General features: G+C 37.0%; 1 protein-coding gene across 6 annotated transcripts in view; it reads right to left on the reverse strand.

The window, feature by feature from the left end:
• PSPC1 (paraspeckle component 1) overlaps nucleotides 1-19999 on the reverse strand; it is a 58387-nt gene extending 38388 nt beyond the window's left edge. For 5 of the 6 annotated variants that reach the window (XR_009932960.1, XR_009932958.1, XR_009932959.1 and 2 more), the window contains exons 1-6: nucleotides 19555-19999; nucleotides 17748-18049; nucleotides 15060-15155; nucleotides 13795-13991; nucleotides 9620-9704; nucleotides 8581-8692 (exon numbers count right to left, since the gene is read on the reverse strand). Coding sequence is in view for 2 of the 6 variants with exons in the window: in XM_062487587.1 (XP_062343571.1) it covers nucleotides 8581-8692; nucleotides 9620-9704; nucleotides 13795-13991; nucleotides 15060-15155; nucleotides 17748-18049; nucleotides 19555-19938 (1176 nt within the window). In the remaining 4 variants the exon portion in view is untranslated. Of the gene's footprint in view, nucleotides 1-1961; nucleotides 2190-8580; nucleotides 8693-9619; nucleotides 9705-13794; nucleotides 13992-15059; nucleotides 15156-17747; nucleotides 18050-19554 lie in introns of those variants that run through there. The other variant, XM_062487588.1, reaches the window with a different exon arrangement.
• Nucleotides 20000-20687: the final 688 nt, after the last annotated feature.

Consider the following 20687-nt stretch of genomic DNA (forward strand, 5'->3'; position numbering starts at 1 on the left):
GATAGAATAAGCAAGTATTTGTCAAAAGGAAGCTGAAAGCTGAAGTCTTTCAGTACTACCAGAGGTCCTGCAGGAGAAACTTCTAGCACCCATATAGTGTCTTTTATAGATGTTATGGATGCTGCTTACAACCAGAATAGTTCAATGTTTAAGATTTCTCCAATTAACTTATGGCCTGTCCACACATATAACATACGAAAACATAATATAAACAGAAAGGATCAATGAAACTTTCTGCAGGAAGCCAAGCTCCACAGTTATTTTACACAACTTGTAGGCCATTTCCTGTAAAACTGGAGCAACATGAGACAGACTTGAATGACGAAGATGACTGTCATTTGAACAAAGTTCTGACTGATGAAAATTATATATTCTACCAGGCAATTCTAGTATTTCCATCAAAAGCTTAAGAAACTGGTCATCTGAACAAATCCAAACAGGATTGAGAAACATTGCTTTCTAGCTAAATACCCTAACCCAAGTCCACACACACAAACTACAGTGTCTGGTTTCATCAAAAGTATCCAACAAAAACTACTATTTTATTTATGTACAATAGACCCAGAGATCAGAATTATGTTAGGGACTCAATGAGGACCATCCAATCAATAGGGACAAACATAAATAGCTGGTTCTTACCTAAATGCAGAAGTTCCCCTATAGTTATAAAAAAATGTTTAACAATTCAGAAATGGGGAGGGGAAACAAACAGAAAGACTCCATAAGTAAATAACATTTTGAAAGTATTATAAAAACCAGAAGCACGTAGGAAGATAAATAAAGCCTGAAGAACCTAATTTCAATATCATATTGTCTTTTTCTTAGAACAGACAACTATCAGCTATCCTTTCACAAGCAGATAATCCAAACTGCATTTGGAACCTGTAGTAAGAGCTTTATGTCATGTACAGAACAAAACTAATACAAACACTCCTTCATCCTACACAATTCTAAGCCTAAACTAATGAGCCATTAGCCTGTATTTCACTGTAGGAAATCGTAACAGTGACAAATGTTTTAGTAGGACATACTGTGAGAGGACATGGGGTGATAATTTTAAACTAACAGTGGGTAGACTTCAAGTAGGTGAAAGGAAGAAATTTTTTACAGTGAAGTACTAGAACAAGTTGCCCAGACAGGTGGTAGATGCCCCATTCCTGGAAACTTTAAGGACTGGATGGAGCGCTGAGCAACCTAAAGTAGTTTAAGACACCCCTGCTCATTGCAGGAGACTATGAACTAGATAGCCTTTAACAGCACCTTCCAAACCAAACCATGCTATGATTTTAAGATTATGTTCACAGAAACCTCTTAGAATAGCAAACCTTAGATATATTTAATTGACTCTTTAAGTTTTAGTTTCTCCTGAACTCCCCATCTGGACAATTAGAAAACAGCTCTATTGAAACTCATCCTCTTACCAAAACCCACTATTTATTAAAAGTGCTAATTAATTGGAAAGTAATACCCAATTTCTGCACAATTAAAGTGCACTTGACAGAAGACAAAAGTATCAGATTTAAACTCCATTTTCCTCATGGAAGATTTAATAGCCCAAAACAAGAACTACCTCCAGTAATAAGAAAAAACTACTTTGACAAGGAGGCTTCTGAAATATTAATGAAAAAAATAATAAATATTTTAACTTCAAAAAATAGCAGCCTGGTATGAATAGACAGGACACAAAATTCAGTTAATTTCTATTTGTTTATATTTCTATCAGTTTACTGAATTATCACTATTAACATTTTCTGCTCTGTGAGAGCTACTGAAGCAAAATGCCAGAGGGCTAAGAGAAAGGTCACATTAAAAAAAAAAAACTACCTAGAAGGCAGTGGCTTGAGAGACAGAAACCAGGTCGCTAAACAGGCTTCCCTCACACTAGGCAACAGACCCATTAACAGGTTTCTTCACATCTAAAAATACTGTTTCTACAGAAATCTCACTTGTTGTTTCTTGGATGTTTTATTCTTTCTTTAAACACAGATCTCTTCAGCAAAGACAAACTGTTCTAAGAAGAGGAATTTATTTGGGTTGCAAGTCTTAGTGCCACAAGCCAAGATCTCAGGATAGAGAGAAGTGGATGAGTCCAAAATAGGTACCAAGCAGACAACTGAAACTGAAAGTTAGTTTCTTCTTAGTCTGGGTAAATACGTGTACAAACTCCAAGTCAAACTTAACTCCAGTAGCTGAGGAAAAAAAAATGAAAATTATTAAGGCAAACATTAATTTTATCTTCAAATATATATGGCATCTATCAAACACATCAATAAAGAATTTTTTTAAGTTTTATATATATATATATATATATATATATATATAACTTCTTGCCTGTGAGAGTATGAAAAACTGAAAACCTCTATTTGAGTAACTTAAGTTGAATAAGAAGCCTTTATTTAAGCTGTGAGCAGCAACAATTCTCAGAAATAACAGTAAAATATAGAATATAGACTTATTAAATCTGCTCTTGAATAGATTTCTTCATTTTTATTTGTAAAACCCATAAAACAGCACAAGTACGCAAATGGAATATTCTATAAACAAGCACAGATGCATTTGAGGTCTTTCTATCAATAATTGAATAAAAATGGCATCTGCTACAGCTGAGGCCTCATGAAACACCACAACTGACAAAGACTAATGTCATTTTGCCATTATGTAAGCAGCATCTGTTAAGTGTTATTTTGGTTTCTTGATCATCAGTCTTAGTAAGAGAAAATAAGGTTATAAACAAAACCAGATAATCTAAAGAATATAGACAGAAAATTCTCTACAAATTACTGTAGAAAAGAACAAACTTGGGAAAGCTTAAAAGTAGTACCACGACACCTAAATTCATACTGGAGATTTATGCACATTTGACAGCATATTGAAGTATAAAAATTACTTGTGAACAGTCACTTGTTCTATCTGCAAATTCACATAAAGTACATCTTAGTATTTTCCAAAGCACTTTGTGCAAACATTAGAAGATGACTGCAACAGAACAAAATATTAGTCTCCTAAATATAACACAAAAATAACACATTGCCTAAATACTCTCTGTTCACACATACAGAAATATAGTTATAAATGAAATAGATTATTGTAACAATTATTTGCTCTGTTACTCAACAATTACTTTAAGTACCATCCTTGACATACATTAAAAACATGACCCAGAAAATCAATTACGAACCATCCTAAAATGGTATGAAATACTTACAACCAAAAGATCTTATTCCACAAACAGCTTCACTTAATGTATATAAGCCTATAGTATGTTACAAAAAGATACATGAAGATCTGCATTGATTTTCATGCCTTGTCTTCTGATACTAAAAGCAGATATAACAAATAGTTTTCTACCTGACAGTGTAATTAGAAGTTGAGAATAATATAAATAGAGCATTTTAAGGCCCATTGAGGAAGTATTACTCTTGGCCAAAGCAACAAATTTAGTATCTGAAACACCAATGAACAGAAGAATGCATTGTTTAAGAATCTGTCTACTGATGTGTATCACTTGTGAAAAAATCTAAATAATTTAGTGCTACTGCCCGAACTAGGACTGCCCACAAAAACACAAATTGAATATTTATAGAATGCTTGCTCAAAGGCCTATCCTATGTTGATTTATGCACGGGAAGAAACTTGACCACTACCAAGAAAAGCAGGAATATTTTGTCAGGCTGGTGTTTTAGTTTTACATTTATTGATTTGTCTTTTTCCAAGCTAGTTTTACCTTCAAAAGCCTTTAAGGTGTCACACAGGAACTGCTGGACTGTAGTAAGGAAGCAATTTATCTTGCCCAACCACGCTCTATGAAAGAGCTTTTATAAAGCAGCAAGAAACTGAGATTTTATTCATACAAACTCACAAAACTCCACTACCATTACCTTCATTAAGTATACGAGGCTATCAGGATAAAATAACCAACATTTATTGCTAGAAAACTTATCAAATTTGAAAAGATTCTTAGAAATGTTTCATTAATTTATTATTGGGCATCTGCCTTAGTTTAGGCAGCAAGCAAATCAGCATTCAGTGAAAATTCCAACTGCTTATATTACTGGAGCATCTGAGCACAATGCTATGAGAAGATGGGATCAAAATACTGTTCTATTCACTTAAACAGGCAAGAAGTGCAAAAATCTTGTCCTGAATTACTGAAGCTGGAGGAAAACTAACTGATAGTCTTCTTCCAAACATGTCTAATGCTTAACTTGCAAGCAAACATAGATGGGACATGAGGGACAAGATATGGCTCAGTAGAGCTGCAAAGAGTAAGAAATTGAAAACTGCATTTATATACTGCTCCAAAGGACTGAACTCTTAGAACAAAAACTATGTTGTGATGGCATTCCCAAAGCTATAAACTTCATTGCTGTTTTGCAATGTGCTTTCTTATTTTCTTGCTCTCATCTGTCTTACAGCTTTTGATCCAAGTCCACTACAATCCCTGCTGTTTAGCATCTGACACTGCTTTAGCAGCTGACACTTTATGCTGATAATTACTCAACATAATTGAGAGCAGTGCTTCTGCAAGAAAAGCTAAAGGAAAGCAAAACAGCATCTAGAAATAATTCCTGAAATGACTATGAGATTACGAAGAGAAGTATTTAATATACAAAGTCTTACATGAAAAAAACAGCAAGCATTCATGCACTGACACTGATTAATTCTCAAGAAAGTCCCTTAGACATTCAAAAAGGGTTTTTTCTTCGAGGGAAGTGGGCAAGGACGTCAAAAAAATCTCAATTCCCTCTTTAAAACTATCAGTAAGAAGAGCTGTAAGCTTTAGGCCAGTACTGTAGCTATTGTTTCACTAAGCATAATTCCCACCCAACACTATTTCACGTGGTTACTACAGAAGCAAATTTGTCCACACAAAACTAGGACTACAACTCCTTTCCATTTTTGGTCTCTGTTTAAGACACATAGAAACTATTTTAATATACTAAATCCAAACCTCTAATTTGGTGACCTGAATAAAAGCAGGTCTTGGAACTGGAATTATTTTGCAAAACGTCTCTGCTTGAGATACAACAACGTAAATCCAAGCAAGCCACCCATAACTGGAGAATAACCATTGCATGTTTGAGTAATTAATGTATTACTGCACTCAAAAGTATTTTCTTTTTAAAAAGGAAAATAATTATTTGCAAAATAAAAATTTGCTAGCAATATTACTGGAAAACTAGTTTCCCAATTAAGCTTCCCTGAAATCAGAATGCATATAAATTACTGAGCTATAACAGCACATTTCAACTTACTGACTTCTAGAAAGGAAGGGAAAATCCCTAATCAATATGAAAGTGTTTATTAATAATTTATCTAGTAGAGATCACATAACTAGATTAATAAATTCAGACATCATCAGGCTGCCCATTAGATTAATAATCAGTGCAGTCAAATTTCTAATGTTCAACATCACCAACAACAAGAATGCTTCAGGAAAAGAAATCCTCTCACAGAAAATATTTTTATCACCCATAAAAAAAATCAAGCAACTGCCAGCTGCATTAAACTTGATTACAAAATGTTTTTCAAAAGTAGTTGTATTTTTTAAAAATCCAAGTTTAATGAGCTAGGGGAAAGACATAGATAGAAATTTTCAACAGGAAAGCCTAATACTGCAGCCTTACATGAGAGGGTCCAATTCTGGTTGCCATTGCACTTACCATTTATCGTCCTGTTTTAGACTGACCAGTAAAATGTGATAGGATATAAGTGAAGGAAGCTTACTTTTCAAAGCTTTTAAGAAACAAAAACAAGGATTAGAAACAATTCTTTTTGTCCTGTTAAATACGTTTTTGGCAGAAGACTTTAATATGTTGTAAGTATAAAACCCAACGAATTTATCAAGACTTGCTAGGGTAAAAAACTATCCAACAGTATAAAAAGATGCAACTCTCACCAAGAGTCAACTTTTCACCTCTGAAAACAGAAAATAACTTTCTCAGTACACACACAGTGGTAATCTGAGAGTAGAAGTAAGTACAACATGGAATCTGTTCACAGTAAACAAGTATTAGTAAGAACAAATAAAAATAAAATTAGTTGTTTAAGAAATTCTAAGTTGAAATCACATTTCATGTGTCATTTTGCAATCTCTAAAAAAGGTTTACAGTTTTTCTCTGTTGTAAAATGCAAAGGCTTTTTCAATTTCCATTCACACTACATAACTACATTTATCTAAAAACATATTATAACAAGCATCTATAAAATGATAGGCATGCTTAGTCAAACAGCTGCCCTGATTAGAAACTGTTGCTAAAGAAAGTAAACACATCACTTGCAATTTTGTTTCCATTTTTCCACTTTTAAAGTTCAAAGAGCATTAGAAGTGAAACCTAAGTCACAGCACAACCAGAATATTGAAGACTAGTCTAAAGAATATATTTTTTCATGTGTTATTCTATATGCCACTTCAATTTCATATGATGCTTAAAAAACAACACCTGTACTCTACAATCCTTTTATATTTAAGTTAAAACGCTTTTGGAGGAGCTGTTACTGCAAAACTACATCTATATATTCTTGCAGTGTATTAATTAGGTCCAGACGAACACACAATTTCGGTAGTGCATGAAAGTAGGAAAGCTACACTCTTCTAAAGCAGTCTTCCACCTTTTACCTTTCCTCTCCAAAAAATTTGATGAATAAAAACCATAAAAATTACCCATAGCGATTGAAGTGCTTTCCATTTGAACCACTCTTCTTCCCGTCCTATCCTACATTCTTGCTAAATCCAGCACACCAATTTTAAAAGTTTCTATTCATATAGGGTTTGGAATTTAAAAATGTAGATAAGCAACAAGGATGGACAAACTGTGGTAAGCAATTTAAGCACAGAGACTAAATACTATATCTCAAGGCAGACATAAAAATATAGTAGTAAAGGCTGTGGTGGCCAACATAGTCTTGTTTTCCCCAATTCAAGCTGCAGAATACAGGCCACAACCACCAAACAGCAAGGGAATCTGAGGGAGCTATTGCCATCCCAGGGCTGTGGGTTGGCTCCCCAGCTTCCTATCACTGCAATTCTCTGCAGCAAGAAGCATGGGTCTCACAGAGGAGCCAGGAGGTTTTGACAAGTAGCTTACAGAGTCAGAAAGTCTGGTAACCACAAAAGATGCTACATTAAGATATTACAGTGATATGAAATTTCACATTTGGCACTGCAGAAGTCATCAGCAAGTACTATTCCTAAATTACATCAGATAACTGTTACATGCTATTTCCCCAATCATGTTTAATAGCATTTGGAACACACTAAACACACTAAAACTAAGTGTAAGTTCAGAATTCTTGGTCTTCATTACCTTGAAAGAAAGATGTGCTGAAAGCAGTTTTCTTTTAGAGTGAGAACATATGGAAATAAATTACCATCTGCTTTTGGATGCAAGCACCTCAAAACACAGTGAGCAAAAGCAAATTATACCTGTTAGTAAAATCAGATGTACTATTCCTTCCTTTCCATCTTTATTAAAAACACTAAAGGGCAGACAAGGGGAAGAATGTCCTCCTGAGAACAGGAAATCATTCATTTTCTAACATCTCTTAGGATGGCTCTGAACATACATAATAAATTCTTCACAAGCCTACAGAAAATTTCATCGTATAGAATGTAAAACAGGTTTTTATTTCAGAGGAAGTAGCTGAGAAACCAGCAGTGCATTTCTGATTGATGTATGAAGTTGCACCTGTGAAGGTGAGCAAAATCCCCTCCTGCAGACTACAGTTGTTTTAATAATGTAAAAGAGCATTGTGTGAATTGCTTATTCATTATTTCTTCACTAGGAACAGTTGTAATAATAAAAGGTATCCTACTCAAGAGAAACTAAAGCATTTGCAACATAGTTTGCATTCACTGAACTGATCTGAACGGCACAAAAAAGTTATCCCTTTGACCAAAAATTTAGAAGCTGACTCCTCTGAGAGCAGCATTTTGTTAGTCTGAAGGACGAGTCTTCAGAGGCAGAGCACACCTAAATTACTAAAATAAATAATGTACAGATTATAGCAGGGGACAAATTTTCCTGCACTTTAATAATCTTTCAGTCTCCTTTAGTAATGATTTGGATGTTCTCCTCGTGCAGTTTTACACAGGGTCAAAAAGGGATTTTCGGCTCCATATGAAACTAACACTGCCCTTTTTGTTTCTGGAAACTTTCCTACTAAGTTAAGCATAAACCAAAACCAGTAATTAAAATAAGCTTAGCAGCATGAACTGGTTTAAAATTTAAACCTTCAGGCAGAGTAGGGCCCATCAGGATGGGTGACTCCTATCACCTCCCACTTAGAAAATTTGTTTTACTGAAACATTTCAATTCCCAAGTAAAAACAATTAGTATCTGAACCCCTTCACTTAACGGATGTGTTACATCACCACGTTGTAGGAAAAATAACAGTGATGCCATCGTTCAAAAGAGCAACTACACTACTGAATATGTAGCAATTCACTCAGGAGAACAATGAAATACTGAAGCAAAAAAAGCCAACAAGAAGATGGTAATTCAAAAACCAGTATAAAAATAATAATATAATGAAAAAATTCTTTTGCCATCTGGACTTTCACCATATAATTGTACTTACATTATCCATGAAATTTGGCTTAAATCCTCCTCCCTCCTGTTGTCGTCGTAATTCCTCCTGCTCCCTCTGGCGTAGCATCTCTTCTTCACGACGTCTGTGTTCCTCTTCATGTCTAGGATATTTTTCAAAATTATGTCAGCTTAGTCTCTTGACCTACTCAGGTTTGCACTCAGTATCAGAGGTAAGATTAAGCATACAAACAAAACTCGTCATTAATTAGTTTTTACACAGTGTAAGGCACTAATCTACTCAACTACATGAGTTTGAGTACCTGAAGCTTTGGGGGTTTTTTGCTGTTGTTTTTTTGTTTTCTTCACTGGAAAACCAGGATACTAGTAATTTCAATACCAATACTTTTATACCTACTCTTCCAGCCATATATTAGTAAACAGGTTAAAATATTCCAGTTTTTAAGTAGCCACTATGGATTAAAATATTTCAACAGTGCAGAAAGATACACTTTTAATTCTAAGAGGTGTTTGTGCTGTTTGTTTTATATTATTATCATTTATTATGGTATTTAACACAAAAATTATATAACAATATGATGAGACTATGTCTATTTTCTCAAAACTTTAGAAGAGGCATTAAAACAATTATTTGCATTAGTCAGACCCTAGAAGAAAAATTGTTTTCAACATACTAGAATATCAAGTGAAAATAACTTCCAAAATTCCCTGTCAGATTATACGACTGCAATGCCATGATTCTACATGCAGATTACCTGTCCATAAAATTTAGAAGCATGTTCTTATCTATTACAGCAATGCTTCAGTCACATTAAAATAAATATGAAACAAAAAAAAAAATAGGCTAAGACATTTCTATGCTATTCAGAAATCTCAGAAACAAAATTAGCAGAGCTAAAGCAAGTGAAAAAAACCAAGCAACACTTGAAACCAATCTTTTATATTAGCATTATGCTATCAGAAACATCACACACTATGCTTTTGAGAAGCAAGTTTTGCTAACATATCTAAATTCATGCAGGCCTACAGTGGCTGCATGCCACACCTCTGCACAGTAGAAGACAAAATACCTCAATTGTATCTGCTTGCGTTTTTGAAGCTCTTGGTTTCGAAGTTCTTCCAAGCGCCTCAATTCTTCCTGACGACGCATGAGATCTAACAGGATTGAAAGTATATTTAAATATAAAAGCTGTCAATCAATGATGTGGCAAAACAAAAACTGTTATTACTGTTAGTTCTAACATTCAGGTTTTTTAAACAAAATTTTCAATGCATTTAACTTATTTCTTTCCATAAAATTGAGTCTAGTACTTGAAAAAAACACTGGATCCATGGCTTACAAACACAGAAAGGCACAAAATGGGCAAAGCCCTCAGAGCAGGGTATAGAGACATAAGTATTAAGTTCTCAAAGAGAAGGGAAAAAAACCCTCTTCTATCCCTTAAATCACATCCTGGTTTTACATCTAGGACAGGGCATTGATTTTTCTCACAATGCTGTATACTGCAAAAGTCACACCACCAAGAAAACCACAATATTTACAGACTTTTATGCTCTCCACTACATAGTGCAGACCCCTACATGGCACACACCAGAAAAACAAAAGTCATACGAACTTCAGGTGCATGAAGTCTGAACCCCCATGAAAATCTATCACAACTCTTATTGCAACTTAAAAATCACTAGTCTTTTAATCCCACAAAAAAGCACAGCCATAGCCTCCTAAGAAGCACCTAAAATGTCCTTAAAAGCAGGGCATAACTCACAGTAATTACTTTTGCTGACCAGTCACATTATTGATTTCTGCCTGGAAATTTATGCTTTCTTCAACGAATAATAATAACTTCACAATTTGTTAGAAAACAGTTTTTTTTTATTTTTTAACTACAGAGGATGTTGGCCACATGATGCTATTTATAGAAACCAAAAGCAACATTTTACCATACCACCCATTACATGCCTTCTATGGTTTAGTTTAACTGTTCTGCACATTTTCTCTACGCATTAATTCACTATACTAATTAAAATGTCTTTTTAGTTATGCAAATCAGTTTCCTCAAACTTATATCATCATAAACTATTACAACGTCAAATTTTCCTTCAATACCCAAAAACTACAACAGCCAGTACATTCTGCCAAAATATAATGTATTTGTTTTCTTTTTGAATAAAGATTATTATCAGGTATTTACTCTCACAAAATCTCTGTTGACATTAGAAGTCCTTTTTCAAGCACATTTCACAGGACTGCTTTTCCATTCTCTTCTGCAAAATCAACACATCTCACACTTAAATAGAATAGGACTACATTGAAGATTCACTCAAATCACAAAGTCTGAGGGCTGCTTCTTTCCACCTATGTTTGCCATAGAAGGCCTGGCCACAAGTGTCCTGACCATTGGGCAGTGTCACAAGCACACTTTTTTTTTTTCTTTTAAATAACCTTTAGGTTATTTCAGAGTACAAGTGTACTGTTCTTTTAAAATGAACCTTTAGCTTGCTTCACAGTATTACTGAGATCACAACCTAATCCATTCTGTACACAACATGGTCCACTGTGGGAAGAGACATTTCCTTTTCAGTTCTTTGTACTTCCAAATTTATACAGCATTGCCTATTTCTTGTGCACACAGGCACAGGATTTCCTACTTTCTGTCTACCACTATTATTTACTGTCCTTTGTTCTTAAGGTGTAGCACTCTACTTTTCTCAGCCTTCTCCTAATTCTTATCCATAGCATAGTTTACTGCCTTTCCTGAAATTGTTAGTATGTTAAAAGTTCAACCAAGTAAATTATGATTCAGTATCATTTGACAGTTGCCAAATCTTGGCAGAAAGCCTTACTAGGCTGGGTGAAAATACAGATATAGAGGTTCAAACTCTGCACAAGAGCCATCCATATTGCAAGACCTGTCATGATGGTATTTTTAACTGACAGGCCCTTTCTCTGAACAGAAAAAATCTGCACTAAAGCAGCTATGGGAAAAAAGAAAACAGAGAGCATTATTATTATCTCTGCATTTTCTTGTGCTTATAAAAGGGCAAGATCACATTTTACCTTCAACCCTCTACATAGCAGAGAGCAGAAGGTGAAAGTGTTCTCTCGCTTCAGAAGTTAATCCTACAAGTTGGAATATCCACAAAGACTTTTAAGCAGTTTTAGCTGCTGATTTTTCAGGTTCTAAAGATGGAAAATAAATGCCAAGCTTCCACATAATTGATTAAAAAATTAAGCTTCTGGTTAAATTCAGTCACATTTTCCAGAATTTTCATAATCTGTTTAACCATCGTTATGAGAGAGTATTTACAAATGTTTGATGCATACCACCAGTACATAGATCAGAAATACCATGCAATTTACTTCTACACGGAAACAAGTATTCTGCTTTACAAATTACTTCTGACTCAGTCTGTCAAAATATGACACTTAAAAGTGAAAAATCACACATATCTAAAGACTTGAATCTACTTCAAGAATTAATATCACACCACAAAAATCTGAGTACTCAAACCAGTATGTTCTAGAATTCCAGTCCTACTAGCTCTCCTGGAGCAATTTCAACACAACATTCACCTGCTAGACTATATGGACCAGTAAGCTCATCCTTCTTGCCTTCATTGTAACTCCTACATGACATTTTATATTTTATTTCATAATGACTGCTTCAATATATCTTTAAATTTGACTTTGTGCACCAGGAATACAAAAGTATTAATTATAGGGTTCTGGTGCCTTAGAAACTTCATTGCATCTTTCTACAGAATCCTGTGATGCAATCTCATTAATATAATCAATACTCTTGGTATAGCATGAACTTAGACTACACAGTTCAGAGCAATAACAGGAAGCTAATCTTTGAAAATAAACACAGGTGAAAAACCACCTTATTTTCATGCATACTGAAGCTGGAGAATTGAAAATATTAAAACAGAAGGAATACTTACTAATCTCTAAAGCTCTGAAAATTAAATGTCACCAGGTGACTAAGAAGAAACCTAACTATCTTAACAAAATTCTAAGTTACCTGGTACCAAAAAGGTACTCTGCTAACCCAAAAGGGGGGAAAAACCCTCCTCCTATACTTAAAAAAAAAAACCAAAACCAAAAACATTTTCTCACTGGAATAGTAGCACCACATGCATTCATGTTTTAGTTGCTCTTTAATGGAAGGAATAATTCTCTCTTTTTATACATAAAACTGTCATTTAACAAATATTCAAAAAGCAGAGTATATTTTCCTCCATTTTCCCCTTAAAAGAAACCCTAATATCCAAAAACATACCAAAGATGTTTTCCCAAGTTTTACCATCAAGTGCTTTTCTGTCTTAATGAAGAGGCCACTGTCATCTTGTCTCAGTTTAACATGCAATTAAAACATGAATTTAAGACAAAGTAATCTCTAATCTTGCCCTCAAGAAGAAGCAACAGGTGAGTAAATCCAAAGGAAATCAAAGAGCATGAGTTCTGGGACTGGATTATTAGCACTGTTAAATATTAACAATTAGATAAGTCAGCAGTAGGTTTATCCAACCTGTATCTTAAGCACCGAACCATCTTTACAAATCTGTCATGCACACACACAGAACTACCATGTCTGTCCAGCTGCCAAGGGATGGCTGTACTGTGTGTGTACTGTCGGCAGCATTCCTGGATCTTACTAAGATCCACATTCTTCACCTCTAATATGCACCTGTGCTTACAAGGAAACGTAACGCTTCAACAGATTTTCTTGAAAAAATAAACCAAGAAACAGTTGTCATTTCAGGTGCTGCAGCAAGTGGTTGGCATTTCAAAACAGTTTTCTATGTTATTATACTCCGTATAAGACCTTATGCTTTTTATGTTTTTATATTAGTTATTTTTTTTATGTTATTATCTTCTGCATAAGACCTTATGCATTTTTCGAGACCTTATAAAAACAGCAAGGCTCCACTGGGAGCACATGTGCCTATTCAGGAAAAATAGGCTAAGTAAACTTTTTCCTGAAGATAAATTCAGGAACTGAAGAAAACAGACATAGACAATCACCTCTTCATCAGATTCTTAATTCACTTCTGCAAATCATAAAGGATATGCACCCAGAGAAGTATTCCTTCCTTCTTCTCAGCTAAATGCAGTTAATTAATTGGTAACCAGCAAAACGTCCAAGTATACAGCTCAATATGCTGTACCAAAAAATAAAAAAATACCTCTGACAAAACAAATTTAATATCAGTTTAATACTAGTAGATTATCTGGTTTTACCTTGCCTCATCAGCATTAGCTGATGCTCATGTCTAGCTGCTTCCATTTCTGCCTCAAGTTTCTCTTTGGCTTCTCTAATGTTCCTGTCAACCTGTTCCCGCTGCTGCTTTTCCATCTCATCAAGAGCCTTCCACCGTGAAGCATACTCAAACTCAAATGTTCCAGGCTGAGCAAAGCGTGGTGGCTGTTCTCTTTCCCTAATAAAAATTTTGCAGTAAAAATGTACAGAGGGACACATTTAGATCAACAGCTGCAACAGCCAGAGAATGTAGAAACAAGCACTTCGAGTGTAGATCTCACTTTTTATCAACCTGTCAGATGACTAGATTCTAAACCAGACAAAGCTTAAATCAGGCATTAAGACAAATAAAAAACAATTTTCCAAAACCTGTCCAAATAAAGAGTCAATTTATTTAACTTTAAGATAAAAATTTGTATTGACATCAGTACAAAATGCTAAGCTGCAACACTAGATTAACAGTATTTGGCCTTCTAAATCAAGCAGTCAATTCACTAAACCAGTTACTTAAAGCAGTTAATTCAGTTATTTAAATAAATACCAATGCTTACTTATCAAGACAGCCCAGAATATTAGCCAGTATCTGTAACCATTAAAATGAGCCCACATTTCCCATTCTAACACCAATACTGTACCTAACAGTGACAAATTTGTAAGATGTGGTGCTCTACAGTCTTACCAAAATAAATATTTTCTATTCAAGCAGCATGAGTGGCAATTACAACATTAAAAATTAGTATTCTCAGATTAGGGGACTTCTATCTCATAATTGAGATTCAGCTTCTCATGACATGCTCAAGTTTTACCTGAACTGTGGAAGCTGCAAAGATTTACATGTCGGGGAGGCTGCTAACAGTTACTGGGCTATTCAGAGAAAATAAAGATCTGTGGGTATTCAAAATCTCTGATTAGACCACATCCCGAATCCATAAAAGACTATAGTTTGCTGGAAACAAGCTCCTACTGACTGAAGGTAGGCCAAGAATCTCTCTACTACAGTAAATGCACAGAATGTTAAACCAACAAGCCAAGTCTGAATTTTACTATGATTAGGAAATTTGGGAAGGCCCTGTTTAATCCTTTGACATAAAACAGCACAACATGCAAAAGCACTACTTCCTGCTACACAAATTCAAAAGTAAAAATTAGTGTATATTTACAAAGGTAACTAAGTACATAAATCATGTTTCACAAAAAAAGGCTAACCACACCTTAGCCTAAGGTAAGCCTAGTAAGTGGTACTTACTTGTGGTACTGTTGTGTTTTTTGCATTAACTTCTCAGGGAGTCCATCCTCATCATCAAATTGTTCCATTGGTTCTACAACAACAGGTCGAGGTGTTCTAGAAAACATTTTCAATTTAATAACTGAATCAACTGTAACGAAGCAGTTACAACTTACTTTAGCATTTTGAAGAAACACTCCAGAAAGTTAACATGTAACTCCTATGTCTTGTTTTAAATCACAGTATTCCAATGAACCCAAATTTTAAGAACTACCTTTGGAAAATAACAGTTTTTATATCCAAATCCAGCTATTCTGCCTAGAACCCACAACTTACTTGACACAGTTCTGTTTGCTTTTTTAAAACACCAAAACCATCTACCAGTAACTACAAAATATTTAGGAAGGAACTACCTTTCTATTTTTTTCAGTGAGGCACCACAGAGGCCATGATTGTACTGAGAAAGCAACAAACCCAAAAGAGCAGCACAACCTACTCATTTCTACTGACTTTGACAACTTAGTTTTGCAAGTTACTCTACAATTGAAAACAGCCTGATAATTTGGTATTAATATTTCAGTAATAATTGGAAAAACATTTCTATTTAAGTTATTAAAAATCCATTATTTGAATCCACACACCCACAAATCAGAATTCTAATTTCTCTCTGAGAACAGCTTCCTTGATATGTAGTAACCAGAGGCAAGCATCAGCCAGTGCTACCTATGAGAGCAGTGTAAGAACTCTGAATTGTGTAAAAAGCTCTTTGCATCAGTCTTGGGAGCAGAGCTTACAAAACACAGAGCACCAGAGACATAATTTTCAAAACAGCAGCATTCATTTATTGTGTTCCATGCCTTTATTTCACTTTGCAGACCTTCCCCTACTTTCCCAGACCCTCATTAGGAAAACAAAATCAAACAAAAAACAACCAACCAAACAAAAAACCAACCACAACCAACCAAAACTGAACAACCAAAGACTCCCCAATATATTTTACTCTGGGCATCAAATTCAGATTAAAACGATGAAATCCAGAATCACAGGGCACACCTCAGCAACCGTTTTTTCTGATGCCACATGCATGGCAACTGCTGACAGTTCTGCTATTTAAATGCAACTGAACTGTGGTGCTAACAAGTTATAACATAAAACAACAACATTCAAGCGCTAATGTTTTGAATGTCTACTTTGGATACATTTAAACTGGAACTGAAAGATGTTCTGATCAGACAAAGACTTTTCAGTTAAAAAAGGTCAAACTTTAGACTCTGAAGGAAAACATCAAAGTAGATGGCAGCAGATTCATGCTAATTATCTTAGCAAATGTGCAACAGGGTACATGTCACCTAAGCAAGAAAACGATCAAGTGTTTTTTTTTTTCACTCGGGCCATGGTTAGATGGTCATTTCAGTTCAACTGATCTACCCAGCTGGTGAAACAAGAATAACCCTCTCCTCACATCCCAGCTTCTTTTTCCCTGGCACATCTCTCATGCCAGTAATAGCACTAATGTAACACTGAACTACATTATTTCCCTTGTTTGGTTCATCACGCTTCTATTAATCACTAATGCCAAGAAAACCCAGGGAATAAGGACAAATTGCTGGCACCCTCCAGGTAACAGTAAAGATGTGTTCAGATTAAATTTACTATGTAACCATCAAATCAGTTCAGTAGCACACAAGATTCGGAGTCCCAGACCCCTTAGTCACCTGCCAACTCCTCCCGACAACATTTTCTCCCTCTGCTGGCCCCGACGTTAGCAAGAACCTTTCTGTGCTCGAAGAGACTGCAATGGACCCCCCGTACAAACGAATGCTTTTCTGTTGTTTTAGCAAGCACAAGTGGCTTATGGAAGTATCATTAAGTCCTCCAACACATAAAAGAACAGCACAGCCAGGGTAGGAAAAGAACTCCAAGCAAAATTCAATAGCAGAGCAAGTTTTCATGCTGTGAAATCACAGCCTTATTTTCCCAATGAGAATCAGAAAAATAAAAAATAATCATAAATATGTATCACTTCACACAGTTTTTAAGAAAGCATTTGAAAATGTCACTTATGACTGTGTAAAGTACAGCCATTAACAACTCTCTCTGGCAAGCACAGAAATAGGAGATGCAAGAGAAGTGCAGGTATTTGCAAGATTGCTTGTCCTTGAAGTAGATTTTTTCCAAACATCACTAATATAAACCTCTTGAGAATCTCAGTCTCTGTTTTAAAACAGTGAGAAAATCCTGGCTTTACCAGCCACAGATAATTATTGAGATATAAACACTTTCTTTAGTCTACAGAAATATCAGCAATGTCATGCACTGTTTTGTTAAGAAACATAGGAATATCATTTTGTCACTTTGTTATTGGGATAAGGAAGAGTGCAATCAATGAAAATAAAGTCTCAACAGAAAATGCCTTATTATATAGAGAAGGAAAAGTAATACTGCATATGAACAAGAAAAAACCCAGAATTTTGCTCTCAGACTCTCATATGTTAATAAGAAACCTTAAAAATAGTGAGCAGAGAAAGATGGTTTTCTTTTAAAAAAAAATCAAGATTATTTGTGATGCTCATGCAAAACACTTTAATTTCTAACCTCATGGCTTTCAGAATTTGAAAAAAAATAAGAACTAGGGAATACCATGAATGCAATTTTTGTTCACTTCAGGAAAATACACTCACAAATTCAAACAAACACCTGTGAACTTACGTTGTAAGCAAGAATGCCCCATCACTGCATCTTTCTAGAGCTTTCCGTGCTGGAGGTTTTGCTGCAAACTCTACAAAACCCTTCCCTGTAGCTCTGCCGCGATCATCTACTACAACAACAGCTCTTTCCACTGGCCCGAATTGAGAGAATGCTTGTTCCAGCAGCTCATTGGAAACCACAGGTGACAGATTCTTCACAGTTAAGGCAGCTCCATGGGTAGCAAATCGAATTCGAAGTGGTCTGCTCTTCAAAATAGTACCATCAAGTTCTGCCTTTGCTATTTCAGCCAGGGTCCTAGATTCCTTTATAAAGATATAAAACATTTTATATACTTGATTTTCAAAGAGAAAAAAATATCACTTTTGTGTCGTCCACCCTCCCAAAAGTAGCAAAGTTGTTTTCCTTCACTTGAGCATACTGGCACCAGGATAACTCAATTTTCTTCCCCTCCACTTTGCAACATAGATGCAAATTTTTTGTTGCACTTGAGAGGACTCAGCAAATTCTCATTATGATGGTGCTGATCTATAAAGGTTTTGAGCAGAGTTGAAACTTGATGCTTTTCACGTTTACCTACTCAAATGTTTAAATTCTGCATCCCTACCTCCCCGCAGCAAAGAATGGTATTCAAACATTACACTACAGGATCGAAGGTGTTTTGGGTAGGGTTTTTGTTTTGCTTTTAAATAAGTGAAAACTTGCTTTCAACGGATGTCCAATTCAGATTTCATCAACAAACGATGAAATTACCTTCTTTGCTCATATATTCATTTGTGTCAAATTAATGGGCTATCTACACCCACATCCATCAACTGCCTTTTTTCTCACTTCAAAAATCTCCACCAGGTTTGATATCAAGTGCAATCCCTGACAATTAAAGAAATTCTTTATATCTTTCTTCACAGTTCAACTGGCTAGGCAAGCTGTTAAAAATATATACATATTCCTTAAACATAATGCTAAAGGGAAGTTGACATAAAAACTCTATCTAATCTCTATTACACGCAAAAGTTAGTAACGAGGTGTAAATAAATCTCACTTCGTCCATAAATTTGCTATTTCAGGCCGGGGAATTCTCAAAAAAGATCCATGGCAGAATGCCACAAGTATTTTAAGATGACAACCAAAAAGAAAAATGGGGGGGAAAAAAACCTAATCAGTAAAATATATGGAAATAATCCTAACTAGACCTAAAGCGCTCTAAAGTGATTCCCACAATGATACAAATCAGTGCATTTTAAACAGAGCAACGGTGAAAACTAATCCCGCACATTAAATTACCATTTAAATACACTATCATAAATTTTCTGGATTATTCCCTTTTTTGCATGCTTAACTTCCAGCATGTTTAATCAAGTACTGTAATTGATTACCAGTCAAATCAAATACCCCTAAAAATCTAGTCTTATCTGGGCACAAGTAATTTAAACAACCCGCGATCCACAACCTTTCCAATTCCGCGATTTTGTGTCCTGTGTTCAAGACGTATGAGCAGCTGTACTTCGAAACAATCCTGTCCATTCTTTAAAATTAACTGTATTAAGTGCCATGGGGTGAGGCGGGGACCGAAACGCCAGGGGTTGGGAGGACTACTCTGAATGCAGGAGTCTGGCTTGGATGTGTAGAGGCGAACAGGGGAGGGGGAAGAAGGAAGAAGAGGCGGGGGAGCAGCGAGGAGGAAGAGAACGAGAGGCAGATGCTGCTCTTTTTTTTTACACCCGGCGAAAAGGAGGGGAAAGGGGCGGGGGGCAAGGGTCCGAAGGCTCCCGTTTCAGAGACGGCCCCAGGGGCCCGCCCGGATCCTCACCAGGCGGATGAAGCCGAAGCCACGGTCCCGATTGATGAAGACCTCACTGGGTTCCCCGTAGCGCTCGAAAAGGCGCTTGAAATCCTCCTCGGTGATATCAGTAGGCAGATTCCCCACGAACAGCCGGCAGCGCTGCGTGTAGCTCTTCTCGCCGGGTTTGAGAAAGCTCTTGATATCAATAGTGAAGCCAACCCCCTGCTCCTCACCTCCACCACCTTCTTTGCTCGGCGCCAGAGCCATGGCCGCCGCCGCCGCCTCACTCTCCGCTTCTAGGCCGCGCAATCCTTTCAGGTTGCCGCCGCCGCCACCCCCCACCATGCCCAGCGGCGCCGCTGGGGAGCTGTTTTCGATCCGCACTTGCTTCAAGTTCCTATTCGCGGCCATGCCCGCTCCTTCCTGGCGGGTTCTCCCTCGGGGGACGCGGAACCTTGCTCGCCAGCCGCCGCCTCCGACCCTCAGCCAGTTCAAAATGGCGCCGCCGCCAACCCCGGCGAGTTGTGCCGTCCCCGCGGGAAGCCCCGCCCCGGCCCCGCTCCCCTCACGGCCGCGCCGCCTCCGCCGCTCTCCTTCAGCTCCCCGGCCGAACCTGCCCCGGGCCCACCGAGAGCCTTCTTTCCCTCCCTACAGACAGATACGTGGCCGCTCTGCCGTCTTGTGTCAGAGCAGTGGTCTCCTCAGCTCAGAGGAGCGCCTCGCTGGGGTCTCTCCCCAGCGAAAAGCAGCCGGGTGGAATGTCCTGGGGCGTGTCTGGTCGCTGCGGGAGAGGGAGCCAGGCGTGACACAAGAGACGCTGAGGCGGCGGGGACAGCCGAGGGAGTTACAGAACCACGGTATCAATGAGGCTGGGAAACACCTCTCGGGGTCATCGAGTCCAAGCGGTGGCTGAACACCGCCATGTCAACCGGACCATGACACTAAGTGCCACAACCAGTCTTACCTTAAACCTCCAGGGAAAGTAATTTCACGACCACGCTAGGCAGCCCGTTCCAATGTCTAATTAACCTTTCTGTGAAGAGATTTTTCCCGATGTCCAACCTAAACCTGCCCTGATGCAGCTCGAGGCTATGTCTTCTTGTCACTCGTTACCTGGCAGAAGAAGCTGACCCCCCCCGGCTGCCCCCTCCTTTCAGGCA

The sequence above is a fragment of the Cinclus cinclus genome, chromosome 2 (assembly GCF_963662255.1).
Source record: "Cinclus cinclus chromosome 2, bCinCin1.1, whole genome shotgun sequence".
Taxonomy (NCBI): domain Eukaryota; kingdom Metazoa; phylum Chordata; class Aves; order Passeriformes; family Cinclidae; genus Cinclus; species Cinclus cinclus.